Source organism: Colletotrichum higginsianum, chromosome 1, assembly GCF_001672515.1.
Source record: "Colletotrichum higginsianum IMI 349063 chromosome 1, whole genome shotgun sequence".
In the NCBI taxonomy this organism is placed as follows: Eukaryota; Fungi; Ascomycota; class Sordariomycetes; order Glomerellales; family Glomerellaceae; genus Colletotrichum; species Colletotrichum higginsianum.
Window position 1 is genome coordinate 4,260,262 of NC_030954.1, and position 17,348 is coordinate 4,277,609.

Consider the following 17,348-nt stretch of genomic DNA (forward strand, 5'->3'; position numbering starts at 1 on the left):
GGGTTCGACCGTGATCAATGTTCCAGCAAGGGAATGAATCGTTGGGAAACTTCCATGGATCAATTTGAGAGGAATTTTCAACAGCAATAGCATCATTCGTCTCGACGAGCAAGTCCCTACAACCCCCGGGGTGATTAACGCACATGATACGTACGGGTGATCAGACAACATTATAGGCATGGGTTGCTGTCAATTACATCTGCAGTTTATCTGCAGAACACTTGTTCTAAGTATCTAGTTGTACACTACGGGTATCGATCGCTTTTCAAACAGCGGCTACGACGGCTACAAAAATGGCTTTTCACCAAAACTCGACCACGTTCAGACGGATCCAGCGGCGGCCCCCTCCTCAACTCGCTTCTCCTCGTTATGTCCGTGCACAGGGATAGCACTGGTGGCCCTGCATATATTGTCAGCATGAGTTCAAAGACATGAATACATCATCATCATCATCGGTGTAAGAGAACTCACAAATCATCCTCGCCGGAGAGCTCCTCCAACGTCTTCCTCGCCGTCTCCGGAATCAACAAGGTTGTGAAGAAACCACAAAGCATGAAAAGAGCAAAAATTTGCATGATGTGGTTGAGCCACGGCGTGCTCCATCTCGGGTCCGTCTTGGCCCGGGTACTGTCGGCTCCGATGGTCCTGAGCGGCCCAAAGACAACCTGCGCAATGATGGCACCAATCTTGCCCGAGGCAGCGGAAATACCGTGAGAGGTGGACCGGTACCTTGTGGGAAAGCACTCTCCAGGGACAATGAATGTCGTCGAGTTGGGGCCGGCGTTGAAGAAGAACTGCGCCAGAGTGTACAGGACCATCAGAGCAGTTCCGGACAGGTTCCAGTAGTCGAAGCCGATGACGCAGAAGAGGAGGGTGAGGGTGAAAAAGCCGAAAAGCTGGATGGGCTTGCGTCCGATTGTGTCGACGAGAGCGGCGGAGACCCAGTATCCGGGGACGGCACCGGCACAGACAAGAATCAGGTTGCCGACAGCCGTCTTGTAGTAGATGTGGTACACATCCTTGCCGCCAGACCACCCGATGGCATTGAGGATGATGGCGTTGTTCAGACCGAGGCCGTAGAAGGCGACATCAAGAAAGAACCACGAACCGGCGGTGCCGATGAGAACCTTGGCATTCTTCCAGACGCTGTAGTGGCGGAAGAAGTCACCCCACGAGGCCTTGGGGACTTCGAGCTGCGACTTGGCCTCTTGGCGGGCGACGACGCGGGTGGCCTCGTCAACCTGAGATTCTCCCCACTTGCCCTGCTTGTAATGGTCGACGTCGCCCTCGGCCTTGTGTACGTCATTGTCGACATCAAAGGTGTATCGAGGCGTCTCGGGAATGGTGAGGCGGAAGTACAGCGCAATGCATCCAGGGACGGCACCGAAACCAATCATTGTTCTCCACATCTTGTCGACGGCCATCAGGCAAGGCTCGGTGGTAGAGCACGCAGCAGGCTTAGCGGCAGTCTCGAGGGATCCCTGGAAACCGGCTGTGACGATGAGGAGCATAATGCCACCAGCAAGCTGGCCGAAACCTTGGTTGGCAAACACGGCATTCATCATGAAGCCTCTCCACTTGGTCGTGGCGAACTCGGAGGTGATGATGGCAGAAAGAGGATAGTCGCCGCCGATTCCAATGCCCTTTTGGTCCCGGTCAGCCATAGTACGATTTTTTTGTACATCGTTTCGTCACTCACCATGATGATACGCCAGAAAACGATGAGGCCGACGATGGAGACAGAAGGGGAGGCTGACGAGAGGGCCTGGGCGAGGGTGGCGACAATGATGATGATCAGCTCGACACCGTACTATCGTCGGTGTGTGTCAGTCGCACAACTCAATCACACGGTGTATTTTGTCATGGGGGCTGCCTACCATCTTCTTGCGGCCGACAATGTCGGCGAGAATACCAAAACCAAGTTGGCCGACAACGGTGCCGGCGGATGTTGCAACCTTGATTGCGGTATCGTGTTCGGCAGGTAGAGTGCCTCCAAAGTACACTATACCCAACATGGAGGTGACGAGGCCAATGGTGAAGATGTCATACTGGATGTATGAGGTCAGCCAAACCCGACACAGGTCTGCGTCTGGGAAAAACGTACCGAGTCGGTGAAGAAACCAATGCCGGCGACGACAATGGCACGGACATGGTACCAGCCAAAAGGCGCCTTGTCAATCTCGGCCAATGCCAGACGACGGCGCTCGTTGGCGTCAGCGATATGTGCGAAGTCGTTGTTGAAGTTGTGGAAAGCGGCGTTTCCGCCCGAGGTCTTGTTGTTCCTGGCCTCCGCAGCGGTGATGTTGGACTGGACGTTGGCCTCCATGCCCGCGATTTCGGCCGACTGAATGACACCGGCCATGATGTTTGCTCTGAGCCCCAGAAGAAACGAGTGGCAAGGTTCAACTCCCTAAAGATTGGGGACAGAATCGGTGGACTTGGGTTCCTGCTGGGAAGGATAGGAAGCGCGAGAGGCAGAGAAACTCAATCCGAGGGTGTCTGGGAGGGGGTTTGACTTATATGCCCAAACGGGAACAGGCAAGGGGATTACATGCCATCTGAGATGGAAGGCCCTCGCAGTGTTACGTGCATGGAAACGAACACTTCCAGTGGAGGCAGAGAGAGAGAGAGAGAGAGAGAGAGATGCGACGACGACTAAGGATGCTAGAAAGACATGGGTCGAGATCAGCCTCCACCTCGGAGACTACGTCCTAGCGTGGTAAACGGAACAGGAGGGAGGGGGGGGGGAAGTCGTTGTACCGGGCAAGGCAAATGACATGCGATGAAGTTTCTCGAGTGTGGCGGCATCTGTTCTGCGAGAGCGAATCCACATACAGTAGACCGAGACCGCGACTATGGAGCACGAGAGGCAGGATACAGGACAGGGCAAACCGGGATGCAGGCGAGGGACCAACAACAACAGACTGGAGACGCCGCGGACGAGTCGACGATCAAAGGAAGACGGCGCCAACGGCCACCGGCGACGGATATAGACAACAGGGATGTCTCCTGCGCGGAACAATGGAGGTGTGGCTGGGTGGAACCGTGCTCGGCGTCCAATTCGGCATGGCGCCTGTTTTTCACTTTCTTCCCAGACTTCGTCCTTCGTCCCTATTTGGGCTGAAAACCAGATAATGCATCCCGACTGGCCGCCGCCGACTTTCACTTTTCGCTCTAACACCGGTAGCGGCACGCTCAAACAAGACGTACGATGTACGGCTTCAGCGGGCTTTTACGACACCTCCCGACCGCCGTCCGAGCCCAGGAGCAACACCACTTTGTCCCCTACCCACAATGAGAGAGTACCTCGCAACGGCCCGTTGGTGTCAATGTTGATCTTGAGCCAATGGGAAGGCTCATCATGAGAACATGGGCGCGAAATAGCATGGGGGACTGGTCGAGTGGAAGGCACGGCGCCGACGATTGGGAGTACTTCGTAGCACTGCTCCAACAGTTTTCGGCATGTCTCTCTCTCTCTCTCTCTCTCTCTCTGCCCCATTCCCAGGACAACCCGGCATGGTATCGAACAACGAATTTTCTGAGTCGATCACACCCCAGGCAGGGAGGGTCTGGACAAGCTTTGTGGACACGTCCATCAGGACTCTTGGCCACAGCTTAGCAGGCTTGGCCAACCAACAGTTACAACGTCTAGCTGTAGCCATCAACTTGGCACTCTGCCTGCTCATCCAAGATGACAGTCTTCTCTCGGCTGATTCCGATCTGTTGGTCTATTTAGAGAAGACGGCCAAGGGGCGACAATTGACCGTTGGCTTCACCGAGCATGCAAGAAGCACGTCGGTGCCGTCGAGGGGGGGGGCCTAGCCTTTTTCGTCTACCGAACGCCCGGAACGAGACCGATCAATCCCAGCAGCAGCTTGGTACAACGGAGTCCCTGACTGACATGTCCTTTCACACCAAAGGTACATAGATGCTCATCAGTTCAGCGTCAGCCTAGGAGCTGCCGACCCATCCGTGGATTCAGCCGGGGCAGAATCTCAAATGGGCGCGTTTGAAGCCCGCCAATCACGCCGCCGCATTCGAACACGTTGCAGCTGCGCGCCCTGGGCCTAGCTAGCAACGAGGAGTGATGCCGACAACTTCGAGAATCGACGGGTCTCTGTTCTTTCTTCAAGTAGAGAATTTCGAGGTCTAATGGTGGCCTCGGCCAGGACAGCTATACGCGAGACGATCGGTTGCATGTCGTTGACGAGGTGCCTCTCTATGCGGCTCTCGAAACCCCCCGCCCCTGGATAGAAGTCCCGCTGCTTGGCATACTTGGCATCGAGAACTTTCATCGTCGGATGCGCCATGATCCCGCTGCCAAGAAGGGAGCCAAGTCCCGGGGCGACGCCCGTCTAGGAATGTCGATATTGCAGAGAATGCAGCTGTCGCGTGCCCGATGTCTTGTTACGGATGGCCCTATATGGCGGTTGAAGCTCGTTGCGTTGCCCACGTGCTCTAATGGCGTTTCCCCGTTGGCGGCTTCGTATGCGGTTGTGTTCGTCTTCAAGGGTCGGAGGATGACGGGCGAGCGCCCATACCATGCCCATTCCACCGGCACCCTTCCAGTTCCCGGGGATGCCGTTGGAAAGAAAAAGGGAAAAAAAGGGATGTTTCGACGTAGACAATCATCTGATCAATCAGTTGCACGCATCGAACACATCAGCGTCACGACTTGCCCATCTCCGGGCGATACTCGAATCCTTCAACATTCAATACAACTTTTTGCCGTCATCTCACCTTTGTTACGACCTCCCCCCCTGCGCAGTCTGCCTCGTCCCTCGTCGAAAGGGAGCTGCTCGAGTCCGCCCCCATTCGGCGGGAGCTTGAACTCTTCTCTCGTGCGCGACCCGCCAACCTAACTAGTACCCCCAGGTAGGCTAGTCAAGGGCTCGCGTCTAGACTCAACCGGCTAGGCAAGGGTCCAGTTCCAAAAGGACGTGCAGCCGTTCCTGTGGTGGGATCCAGAATGGGGGTCTCCTCCATCTGAGCCAATGGGGCCCCGGATTTCGCACACGTGGGTGGAAACATTCGCTGCTCATCGCCAGATGTTGCACTTCAATGTCCGCCGCTCCTTGCGGGCGGGGTCACTTCAGATGCAGAGTCATGGATTATTCGCCTGGGCCGACTGAGAAAAGAGACTCGCGGCGGCTTGTGAAGAACGCCGGCCCAGGACTTTTGCCTGTCTGCGCGTGGTTGTCGCGGATCACATCGGGTCATGAACAAAAGCGTCATCGGTTTCATGGAAGGCATCGGACGCAACTCAACTGTTACCTGACCTCTGCCAAACTAACAACAATTCTAGTTTCTCAATTGGCTTCCCAGGTTTTCACCTGCCTGCTACTTGGACATCTCAGTCGCTCAATACAATCGGATGCAAGGAAACGCCAGTAACCAGGGCAGAAGAATGCAACATAACAAGCCCTTCAAACTTAATGCAGGAGGCGTGAGTGTGAAGGACTCCGGGCAGTCACAAACCCCGGTCCATCCGCGTGAAGCTGGAGACGCTCGAGTTTGGTTACGAAACGGCAGCATGCCGCATCGTTTTCTCAGCAGCAGCGAATGGCATGTGGTTTCCCGATGCCTTGGCTCTTACTTGGAAGTTTCGCACTCCGATCGTCGTGTTCAATATGTCAAAAGATGGAGGCCTCAAATCTCCGATCTAAATCACCTAAACGGAGTAGATTGGATCACCATTGAATGAGAAAGATCCTCTTGAAAGTGCGGGCAAAAGTGTGAAAATTGAGTTTGAAGTCCGCGATGAAGATAATGATGATGATGATGGCTGTCGCTGTCTGGCCGGGCTGGTTCTGTCTATTATACATGAACGGATCTGAAAATCAGAAAACCAAGTGGATCCCATGACACTTTCCTCGGTGTGGCCTTCAAGGACCACATCACCCCATTCCAGTGGAGCTGAAGCCTAGACACCAGGTATGCTTCTTGTATGTGATCTGCTGTGATGAAGGAGTCGCTAGGATGATGAAGACCCCTAAGAAGATCGGCGAGAGAGCTTTACAAGGAGGGTGAGAGTGTGTGGCTGGACGAGAGCCTTAATACGGGTTTGAAAGCTATTTCTACGTTATTTGTTGTTGCCAGCACGGCTTCTCTGGGCCCTGGGCTTGGAGGTATACGTCGATGGACCCGACAAACGAGGACTTCCTGAATAGAAACGTGTTTCAAATTAATCTCGAACATCTCGGGCAGCTCCGAGGCCGAGATCCGGATGCCCGGATATCGGGCGTCCATTTTCTGTGACGTCTGCCTACAGTATTATTGCAAAGTAGAATCTAGGTGACGACTTTCTGTCGGCGAGGGTGATACCCAACCTGAAGACTCACTTTATCCGGTCTGCTTCGCGACCAAAACCAAAAGACCCATGTTAGTTGGACGATTCCAAACCCAAGCTACTCAGCCAGCTCGTCACCCGCGCCTTCATCTGGCCCACCATCCCGATGCCGTAGACAAGCCAGATCTTCCATTGCGCAAGAGTCTCTGGGAAATCCGCTTCCTCGGAAAACGCGCTCCCCAAGTATTGGCAGCCGCCCGCCTCCCCCCCGAAGACGCGGTTGGTGAAAACCGCGAGGCCCGTGTCCCTACCGAATGGCATTTGGACCTGAACGTGTTGGTGCTCCAACTCGAAGCGCCAGTGCCCTCCGCCGGCGGACCAGAATTCGACGACGTGACCCGTCGAGGCCGGGCGGCTGGCGACGGAAGCCCGTGCTCCGCGGCCATGCTGGGTTGCTGAGACTCTAACGTAATCTCCGCCCTGTGGTTGATGCGACGGGGGGGTGGCGGCTTGTGTCGAGACAAGCTTTTTGCCGTCCTTGAACAGAATGGCTGTGTAGTGCGGGACTCTGCCGCCGACCCGCGACGTGGGCTCCCAGTAGAAGAAGGAATACGGTCCGGCGGAGCCGCGGAGGATGCGGAAGCCCCATATGATCTTGAACCAGTTGTCGATAGCCCACAGGTGCAGGTGGCCGCCCACGCCGGAGTACGATATCTCGCGGCCCTTGAACGTCATGTTGCCCCGGACCTGGGCTGCGGGGATGGTGCTGTGCATATGGAGCCCCGGCGCCAGCTGCGTAGAGCTGCTGCTCGCCGACGCACGCAAGGCCCCATTCGGGAAGTGTCCCGGGGCCGTGCCAAGTAGCAGAAAGTCGCCGCGGAACTTCGGCGTGCGCACGGCAAAAGTGGGGGCACCGCCGCTGCCGCCGCTGCCGCCGCCGGCTCCCGCGTCTTTGGGCACGCGGAACTCAAACGCGTGGCTGCTTGACGTCCAAGTGCTTGCCACGAACTCGCCGCAGTCGTAGACCGAGGACACTTCGACGAAGGCCAGTTCCTGGATCTTGGTCCCGTCGTCCAGGAGGGCGTAGAACTCGACGTGCAGGTTGCCCTGCCCGAAGAAGGAGTAGGAGGCGTCCCGGCCGAGGGACAGGAAGATGCCGCTGGACCCCGTCTCGGACACGCTGTCAAACACCCACTGCTCCCAGGAGGTGGAGTTGATGCCGGACAGCTTGCCCACGGTCGGGTGTTCGTTGGGCGTACGGGGTCCGAAGAGGACATCTCCCGCCACGGTTTCGTAGGCGGTTATCCGGTGCTCTTTGCATCCCTGCGTCCCCAAGGTAGCCGGTTCGCCCGCGCCCTTTCCTTTAAAGGCCTTGACGCTGCCAGACTGGTCGTCCTGGAGGACCAAGGGTTGCTGCTGCAGCAGCTGTTGAGCGGAAGCCGATGCTATGGCCGTGGCAGCTCCGGCGAGCATGAGCCCCTTCAAGTTTAAACCGACCATCGTATCAGCGCTTCAATGTCGTCGTGCCGCGTGTGTCTGGCGCAAGCTATCTTGAATGTGAAACTCAAAACCGGCGGATGAACGAACTCGTGAAGAGGAGAGAGCGAGGTCGATTAGCAAGGGGCTGCCGCATGTCGTATGCAGATGCGAATGCAAATACTGAGCGGCCGTAGCCTCGGTGCCGATTATATGCAACGCGATAGGGGAGGAAGGGATGGCTTCTTTTGGATTCAACGGTTAAACTCAAAGGCTTGTGGTGTTCACGCGTGCATGCTCTGTATGCTCCAAAGCACCGAAACACGCGTACGGAATTCGAAATGAAACCCGATCTTTTGAGTTCTCATGTTCGTTGGTGGACCTTTGATGTCACTTTGGACTGTCTGCAGAATGGCCCGTGAACAGCTGCACGATCGGACAATTCGGGGTAGTCGGAAGTTTGCCTCTGAAGCCACCTCGAAAAGCTTGGAATGACTCGGAGATATGGCTGCATCAATCGGGATCCAGGAGTCATCATGACATGGCGTTTCGGGCAGCGTCTTGATGATGCAAACGCAAGCAAGTTCTGAAGCATAAGTTGTAATAAGTGGTATCGTTGCGGGAGGAGGCAACTCGGAGTGGCTTGTAGATAGCAACAAGATCAACTTCAGAGCATCATGGGTTCCATTGGTCACCATTCTGTCCCCCCGGCATTGCCCGACAGGCAACGGGCCGTAGTCCAGGCCGAAGGCCCTGCCAGGAAGCTCCAGATCGTCACGGACCGGCCTGTGCCGAAACCCGCATCCGACGAGGTCTTGGTCCGCGTCCATGCCGTTGCGGCAAACCCGTCGGACTGGAAGATGACGACGCAGTTCCCGTGCCCCGGTGCCGGGTGCGGCATGGACTTCTCCGGGGTCGTGGTGGCAACCGGACACGGACTCGACCCAGCTTTGGGCATCCGAGTCGGTGACGCTGTAGCCGGAGCCGTCCACGGCGCGAATCCCCTTGACCCGCAAGCCGGCGCCTTTGCCGAGTACACTTGCGCTCTCGCGGACCTCTTGTGGAAGATCCCGCGGCCGTGGGATCTCACCGACGCCGCGGCAGTCGGGGGCTGCTGTGTGGCTACCGTGGGCCTGGGCTTGTTCGCCGACGACGCACTTGGTCTCCCGTTTGGACTCGACCAATTCGTGGCGGATGGCAAGGCCCCTTTCGTTCTCGTATACGGGGGCAGCACAGCCTCGGGGACCATGGCCATTCAACTGGCAAAATTGTAAGGGGGACATTCCCAAGATTTCAAAACGCCACATGAACACTGGCTGACCACGATGCAGATGCGGCTACCGCGTCATCGCAACATGCTCGCCTCGAAACGCCGCCATGGTAGAGTCGTACGGAGCGGAGCGCACATTCGACTACAGAAGCCCCTCTTGCGCCGCGGATATACGCGCGTACACCGATAACACTCTGCACCACGTGCTGGATACCATCGTTGATCCAAAGTCCATCCTGGTCGCCGACAAGGCCATCGGACGTTCCGGCGGGCGCTACGCCGGGCTCGAAGCCTTGCCTGAAGACGTCCTCAACGGCAGCGGTACAACCCGAAGAATCATCAAGTGGACCTACGTCATGGGCACGAGCATGATCGGGAGGGAGGAGGGGCTCACGGGGCCGTATTACAGCAAGCCGCGGCCGGAAAGGCGTGCCTTTGGCAAATGGTGGTTTCGCACGGTCGTTCAAGACCTCGTGGACAAGGGTTTGCTTCGACCGCATCCGGTGAAGCTGATGGAGGGCGGATTGGAACGTGTTCCCGAAGGTGTTGATATGCTTCAGAAGAAGCTGGTGAGCGGCGAGAAATTGGTGTACAAGGTTGTCTGATGTGTCCAATGAAGAAGATTCATGATGTTGAACAAAAACAGCGCCTTGTAACTTTCTCGGACGTCATGATTTCAAACGAGAAAACGAAAGACGCGAGGCTCTCATAGAAAATCAGGGACATGAATATGACTAGCTATTTGGATCGATAAACACACATCACAGAAGAGAAGCTTCCAGCCCAGGCACGGCACAAAACAATCTCATCGCGACGGCCTACAAATGCCGAGCTGCCTGTCCAGGAACGAAAACGTTTCCGTGGCCAGAGAGTTCCACGCTCCAACCTTGCCCGTTAAAGCACCGGCTCCCACGGTTTGGGGGATCCAGACCTCCTTCTTCTCATCCGGGACGTTGACGAGCTCTTGCATGATTCTCTGGGTGCTTGCATCGGGCAGCTGATAGATGGCCTGCGACGCGCCCGTGACCAGAACAGGACATCTGACTTGCGACAAGATGGTGGCGCCACCTCTCTCCTCGTCTCCGTCCTTCCCCTTGGACATGTCGTCTTCGGGCCGCCAGCGCAGCGAGTATCTCCTGAACTCGCGCACCACGTCTGCAGGCCGCCTCTGGCCCATCACGTGCATGGTCGTGCCGAACTCCCAGCGTGTCGGGAAGTCGAGTCGCATATGGGCGTTGCAGGACCAGTCGAAGAAGCCGTCCGAGACCCAGCCGCTCAGCCACATGCGGACGTACCACGCGGGGAGTCGGGTCATGGCCAGCTCCCACATGTCGTAGACCGGATCGGCCGAGACGCAAGCCGCGACGCGGGCGGGCTCGGCGGCGGCGGTGCGGAGGGAGATGTACCCGCCCATCGAGATGCCCGCCACGCACACGCGGTCCAGGTCGAGATTGGCGTCGGGCCGTTTCTTGGCCAGCGCCCATACCCCGTCGAGGACACACGACAGGACCTTTTCGTAGTCGGGCCTCATGAACTCGGCGTCTCGCTTCAGCGTGAGGCCCTGGCCCGGCCCGTCGAAGGTGAGGACGCCATAGCCGAGCTCGGGGCCCAAGGTGCCAAAGACGAAATACAGCTCTTCCATGGTGGAATCCGCCCCGCCGCAGTTGATGAGCAGCGGCGTCTTCTGGTTGCCCCGGAGCCTCTTCGACTCGGGCGGCAGAAACAGCCGGCCGGGGATCGCAATGTTACCCAGGTGGAACGTCATGTTCAGGACTCTGCCCTCCATGAACTGGGTGGCTTTCTCAAAGTGCTCGGCGCTCAGCTCGGCGCACTTGACGACGCGCCGATCAGTCGTCGGCAGCATGTACGGCGCAGCCCGGTAATAGTTTGCGGCCCGTAGGTACGCGGCCCTGGCCAGCGGCGCGAGCCCACGAAGGCCGGCATCGGCGGCGGCCTGGCTGGCGCGGCTCGCCTGCCGCCACCAGGCCCGGTACCAGCTCTCGGGATCGTGCTTCTTGATCTCGCCCACGGCCTCGAGGAACTCGGCCACGTCGCAACCCCCCGCGGCGGTGGTTCCCAAGATGCGCGTGAGCTCAAAGTTGTAAAAGGGGGACGAGAAGAAGTGATGCATCATGACGTTGGGCGGTTGTTCGTTGAAGTTGAGTGAGTTTCGTGTACCTCCCATTGGTGAGGAAAGGGACCTTGGTCCTGTAACGGGCGAGTTGAGGGTCTCTGATAATGCTGTGACTTGGAGACAACTAGAATGGAGGCACTTCTCCAATGCCTGTGGCAAAACTAGGAGGGCTGGACTGCTGCCAGACCACGAAGTAAGTCTAAGCGGGAGCTTTGTCGTTGAACGTCAACTCCAAAGCCAATTTAACTCCAAAGAGAATTACACTCCAAAGCCAATTCCATATTTGGCTAATGAGCTCTGACCTCGTCTTGGGGTCCCCAGTTCGGAGGTTGATGTAAGTAGTTTCGGAAGTTTAGGGCTTGGTCCAACGGATATCGGAACAAAAGTAACGTTTGCTCCAAGTTGGGGGACACCGCTGGAAGACGGCACCGATTGAAACTATCGGGAAAAGGACTCTCCAGATTTCTTTTTGGGCTACCGCGAACTTCCCAGATACGAAGATAGCTAGCTGCCTCGCTCAGTCCTCGTGCCCGGGGCACATTCTCTATGCATACCCAGAGAAAAGACTGCTGGCACTTCTTCAAACTGTTCCCTCTTATTTGGAAACAACATCTTGTCCTCCATTGGCTAGGTTTTGTCGTTCCCAGTCATCCCAGCCCAGTCAGTCAACCGACACAAGGTCCTTGAAAGTAGCTTTTGCAACATGGCTGTCACCATGATTCACGTAGCTCCGTTGATCACATCATCAGCGTTGTGAGTATCCTAACCTGACCGCCTTTCGAAAAAGTCTGACAGTCGCATTTGGTAGCCTGATGGGCTCATACGCCCAAGGCGTCGCCTTTCGAAGTTTTCAGAACCCGAAACTGCGCCCGGAACCATGCCGAGAGGTCTTTGTTCAATGGGTTGAGGTCTTTGCGGGCTTCGCGTGGTCGATGGCTCTTGTCTTCATGTTCAACGTCACCCTCATCGGTCTCAACTTGTACATAGGACCACCCGATGGATTGACGCATGGGAGTGCTCCTCGTTGGCTATGGGCTGCCGCCTTGGTCTGCAATTTAGGACACCCTCGGCCACGTGAGGTGACTGTTGCGCTGATAAAGATTAGCAGAGGAGGCGATCAGACATACAGCGCAGAGAAGGTGGCGTACTTTCTGGAAGAATATCGTCGAGTCAACCTGGAGCACATGTTTGTTACCGACGGGCCAAGCTGGATGCTGACTGTGGCTGCGGTGGCCAAGAACCTCGGAGTGTGTTGGACGTGTCATTTGCCAGAAGCGTCGATTGCCCTGGGATCAGTCGCTTTCGTCATTTTTATTTACGTGAGCATAAGGGGTCTACTGCGATCGAGGCCATAGTTTCGAGAGGAAACGCATAACAGAGTCTCTTCTCTGCATCTGCAAACCTTATAAACTGCTCACGGCTTCTGCAATATTTACTGCTCCAAATACAGCCTGCAGCCGTCCTTGGACAGCTGACATGCAGCCTACTAAGCCTACGCAAGGCTAATTGATTCCATCCTTAAGGGCCTCTATATACTCTTTACCTCTCGTTTAGTGGATGGTATGATGTAGCAGACTTAGATGACGTGCAAATCTGCCCTGCTCTGATGTTGGAACCAATATTTCTTCTTTAGTACGGCCTACGTTGTACACCAACTTTTGATGCATGCTGTGAGAACTTCTCCGGCTTCCGCGGATGAGATCAAGGGTGTATAAAAGTAAAACGGGCGCTTGGGTGCAAAGCATTTTCGACATGAACAACCTGGCTGCACTAACTATCAGAGTTCCGGCCATGCAGACGAGCCTTCGCTAGTACTTGAGGACTAAACAGCCCTTTAACCTTATCACGAGTCAGCTCAGCAACTGCATGCTTCTTGTTTACGACTCGAAGTGTTACCAATGGGAGGGGCTGTCAGAGTTAATGACGGTACCTCCAAGTGCCGATTAAACTGCAGGAATACACCCGCCACATCTGCCGCCAGCAGCTTTGGCTTCCATCGGCGGACGAATTTAAGTAGTGAGTCTGTTGCCTGTCGTGAATGGTTGTTCTAGTTCACTTGACCTTGCTCACCAGTGAGTCTACCCTATGGCGACTTCACACTCCGAGCCTCTCATGTCGCCTCGAGGCATACCTATGTACACCAAAATCTGCCAAAGCTTGAGATAAAATAAAAAGACACACCACACACCAATCACCATGTCTGCTAGCGACCGCTTCAAGCGTACCAACAACACCCAGGCCTGCGAGAGATGTCGAGCGCAGAAGCTGCGGTGTAACTGGCCGAGTTCGAGCTCGAGCACAGATTCCTCCTGTGAGCGATGCAGCCGGAAAGGCGTCCAGTGCAAGAAGAATCTCAACCGCAAAGTTGGGCGGCCCGCTCGTGCGCGGCCAGCCAGATCCGGGTCAGCTTCATTACATCCCATGCCGGATGCGATGTCGTGCCTGCCATCAACACTCTGGCAGGATTCCTGCGGGAGGCAAGCTTTATGGGAACAGAGTCACAGTGGACCGACTGCAGTTGATCCTCTCATAGTACGTCAGCGCCGGTAGATGTCCGTTCATTCCATTCCGCATATGCTGGTTGTTGCGCAGGAAGGCCTCAGATGGGGATGAGAATCTATATGTCTATCTTGTTTCTGACGGCACCTGCAGACAAATTCCGGCTTGGAGAGCCCGCCATTATCAGGAGACTTGTCTCATAAAAGCGACGGAGAGCTAATGAGCTTTTTCGCCTCCGATCTCTCAACTGAATGGATGGCTTGGAGCTCCGATGACCCGACCTCATTTAACTCCTCATCAGATTCCAGCAGCTCAACTGATTCACTCGAGTCGGCATCAGAAACGTCGGCATCATCTCGGAAGGGCCACCAGAAGCCAGGTGAAGTCTCCCAGGAGGAGACTAGTCTGCCAGAGAGCTTCTCAAGTGAGTCGTTGACAAGTGATGTCGCCAGTCTCACGGCCTGCCTTTTCGAGTTGGTCCCCGCTCGGCCTGCCAGGCATAAGAATGCCTGTCCAACATCGAACGCATCAGATCAACCGAGGCCAACGGTAATACTCCGAAGCATCCTACAACACACGCAGACTCTGAGTAATCTGGCCAGAAAGTCTGTGGGTCAAGCCCATACCACAGCATCAGACCGCGTGGGACCCGAAATGTGCCCGTTGGCCGTTGACGGACCTACCAAGCTGCTGCTGCTGTCGTGCTACGCCAAGATCTTCCAGGCATACCGCCAGATGTTTGCCGAAGTTTACTCTGGATTACGGAGCGGCGCAAATATGACAGATTTGCTGTACGACCTGCGCGTCGAGGACATCGTCCTCGACGGAGACGACGAACTCAAGATCCTCGTGCTCATACAGGTCGTGATCCATAAACTGAACACTCTAGGCGTGCATCTGGGTGTTCCGGAGCGACACTATGTCGGTGTCGGGTCTGGTACCCCGCTGGGGACGAGGCGAACCCAATCCCGGGGTCTTCAGTCGAGCTCCGAAGAGACGGAACCGACGCTGGATGCCATTCTGTCGGGAAACGAGAGCGACCGGTGTGTGTTCTGGGGCGAGTTCAAAGAACAAAACAGGTGCATGGAGAGCGCGGCGGCTGCGTTCCGGGAGGAGCTTGGGCTCCTCCGGGCTCAGCTCGGACACTGGAGCCGTTGCAGGACTGTGCCTCTTGGAGAGTCCCACGGTTTCTAAGAGTCATGGCCATCTCGCGCGCGCGATTCAGAGCTCTCTCAGACTGTGATAGAGTAGGGGCATTAGAGTCCAGTAGAGGGAACTTTTACAATCACTTTGAACACAACCAGAACGCAAGAGAACTAGCATTACTGATCTCGGACCAAACTTGGCCCTTGTGTTGAGTAAACGGCTGGGAGTCTGAACAAGGTAATGTGCTGAAGATTAAGCTTTCCTTTGTCGGGGACCTGCCAGTCTTCCCAAGCGCCTTGACTTTCCGTGTAAGTCAACATACCCACATCTGGCCCCCCCCCACATCTGGCCCCCCCAAAAATGCCTCATCACCATCACCAGCCTCCTATTTTCACCAACTTCACCACATCACAACATTTACAGTTTTTAACCAAATGACTTCATTTTTTCTACATAACCTTTTATAGTCCTTATGGGCAAATACACCGAGTATGAGGTCAAACAGGCCTTAGATGCCGTCGCCAATGGCCAGTCTATTCACAAGGCATCATCTGAATGGGGGATCCCAAGGTCAACACTTCGTCATCGACTCCAAGGTGTCCAAGCAAGGACAGCTGCCTTCTGTGACCTCCAGAGGTTATCCCCAGATCAGGAGGCTAAGCTGGCTGAATGGGTGCGAATCCAGCATGCCCTTGGCCTTGCCCCAACTCATCAACAAGTGAGGGTATTCGCAGGAAGGATCCTTCATGCTATAGGGGACACAGAGCCTATAGGAAAGGGATGGATCCAAGCCTTCTTGAAGAGAAATCCATCAGTCAAGGTGCAGAGAAGTCGCCCTATAGATTCAAGACGTATTAATGGGGCATCTACTGAGGTCATCAGGGACTGGTTCAAACTCCTCGCCATACCAGAGATCAAGGGCATTAAACCAGCCAATAGATACAACATGGATGAGACTGGTATCCTTGAGGGCCAAGGATCTAATGGGCTAGTGCTAGGCATGTCTGAGACGAAGTCTGTCCGCAAGAAACAGCCTGGATCAAGGGCATGGGTATCCATCATCGAATGCATCTCTGCCCTGGGCCATGCCCTTGATCCCCTCATCATATATAAGGGCAAGACAGTCCAGCAGCAGTGGTTTCCTCTAGACCTTGGCCCTTATAAAGGATGGCAGTTCACTGCAACAGAGAATGGATGGACTACAGACGACACTGCAGTTGAATGGCTGCAGAAGGTCTTCATCCCTCAGACTGTCTCCCAGGGCAAGGAGGGCAAGGAGGAGGCCAGACTGCTTGTTGTTGATGGCCATGGGAGTCACACAACGACGGAATTTATGTGGCTCTGCTATATTAATAACATCCACCTATTGTTCTTGCCACCACACACCTCCCATGTCCTCCAGCCACTTGACCAGTCAGTCTTCAGCCCTGTAAAGGCAGCCTATAGGAAGGAGCTTGGATACCTCAGTCAGTGGAATGACTCTACTATTGTAGGCAAGAGGAACTTTATAGGCTGTTATCAGAAGGCTCGTCTGGCAGGCCTGACAATGCAGAACATCAAGAGTGGATGGAAATGGACTGGACTATGGCCTGTCTCTATGGCGAAGCCTCTTATGAGCTCATTACTGCTCCCATCAACACCAGGGCCATTAGATCAGGCCTGCAAAGGGCAGTCTGGAGGCAAGGAAGCTGAGGGATGGGCATCTGCGTCATCTGCAGTGGTGTGGTCGACGCCAAGGAAGATGAAGGATCTGGCTGGCCAACTGAAGCTATTCACAGAGCTGGATAATGACGCCAGTACTCAACGCCTCCTTTTCATGAAGGTGAAAAAAGGGTTCAGTGAAAAGGCATATGAGCTGGCAACTGCCCAGCACAAGCTGGAGCTTCTGCAGGCCCAAGTGGCCAATACTGCAGTGAGGAAAAGGAAGGCAGTCCAGCTGGATCCTAACACTAAGTTTGCCACTATCTCAGACGTGCAGAAGGCGCAGGTTGAGGCTGGTGAAAAAGAGGATACTGCAGGTGAATCCAGCGAGTCTGATTTACCTAGTGAAGCTGAAGACTGTATTGTAGTGGCATCTAGAAGAGGGCAGTAATTAAGTGAAAATGGTGGTGATGTTGGAGATGGCTTCATTTTTGGGGGGGCCAGATGTGGGGGGGGGCCAGATGTGGGTATGTTGACTTACATAGTAGAAACGAGAGCGAGGTGGGGGTTGCTTAGGACAAGACGCCCCCCCCTTGGAATACGCAGATACGAAAATGTATGTTTCCTAGACGCCAAGCTATCTTTCCTGTCATGACACAAGTAGTCCAAGGTTTCAAAACCCTCTTTATCCCAACTTACAAACAGGTGGCATTTCTCGGCTGACTGCTGACTATCCCCGACGGTGTTTAGAAGATCAGGAAGTATAATAGCCAAATGCTTTTCGAAACGTAAAATTAGCTCAAAGTCACCAACTGCGAGACGTGCTGCGTGCATTAGCTCGCGCTGTTTTCGAAGCAATGGAAACCAATGCTTCAAGGGACATGCCGTCCGTT

General features: G+C 55.2%; 5 protein-coding genes across 5 annotated transcripts; 2 read left to right on the forward strand and 3 right to left on the reverse strand.

Moving 5' to 3' along the window:
- Positions 1 to 321: 321 nt before the first annotated feature.
- On the reverse strand, positions 322 to 2,362 carry CH63R_01263 (Phosphate:H+ symporter; the record flags this gene model as incomplete). Its single annotated transcript, XM_018296238.1, has 5 exons — positions 322 to 400; positions 472 to 1,643; positions 1,700 to 1,810; positions 1,878 to 2,048; positions 2,105 to 2,362. 5 exons carry the CDS (start codon positions 2,360 to 2,362, stop codon positions 322 to 324), a joined length of 1,791 nt encoding a protein of 596 aa, XP_018164600.1.
- Positions 2,363 to 6,382: 4,020 nt separating this feature from the next.
- On the reverse strand, positions 6,383 to 7,789 carry CH63R_01264 (uncharacterized protein; the record flags this gene model as incomplete). The annotated part of the gene is made up of 1 exon (XM_018296239.1): positions 6,383 to 7,789. The coding sequence occupies one exon, from the start codon at positions 7,787 to 7,789 to the stop codon at positions 6,383 to 6,385; it is 1,407 nt and encodes a 468-aa protein (XP_018164601.1).
- A 653-nt stretch (positions 7,790 to 8,442) lies between these two features.
- On the forward strand, positions 8,443 to 9,640 carry CH63R_01265 (Zinc-binding dehydrogenase family; the record flags this gene model as incomplete). The annotated part of the gene is made up of 2 exons (XM_018296240.1): positions 8,443 to 9,035; positions 9,097 to 9,640. The coding sequence occupies 2 exons, from the start codon at positions 8,443 to 8,445 to the stop codon at positions 9,638 to 9,640; spliced, it is 1,137 nt and encodes a 378-aa protein (XP_018164602.1).
- A 200-nt stretch (positions 9,641 to 9,840) lies between these two features.
- On the reverse strand, positions 9,841 to 11,220 carry CH63R_01266 (Alpha beta hydrolase; the record flags this gene model as incomplete). The annotated part of the gene is made up of 1 exon (XM_018296241.1): positions 9,841 to 11,220. The coding sequence occupies one exon, from the start codon at positions 11,218 to 11,220 to the stop codon at positions 9,841 to 9,843; it is 1,380 nt and encodes a 459-aa protein (XP_018164603.1).
- Positions 11,221 to 14,322: 3,102 nt separating this feature from the next.
- Positions 14,323 to 14,862, forward strand: CH63R_01267 (uncharacterized protein; the record flags this gene model as incomplete). Its single annotated transcript, XM_018296242.1, has 1 exon — positions 14,323 to 14,862. One exon carries the CDS (start codon positions 14,323 to 14,325, stop codon positions 14,860 to 14,862), a length of 540 nt encoding a protein of 179 aa, XP_018164604.1.
- Positions 14,863 to 17,348: the final 2,486 nt, after the last annotated feature.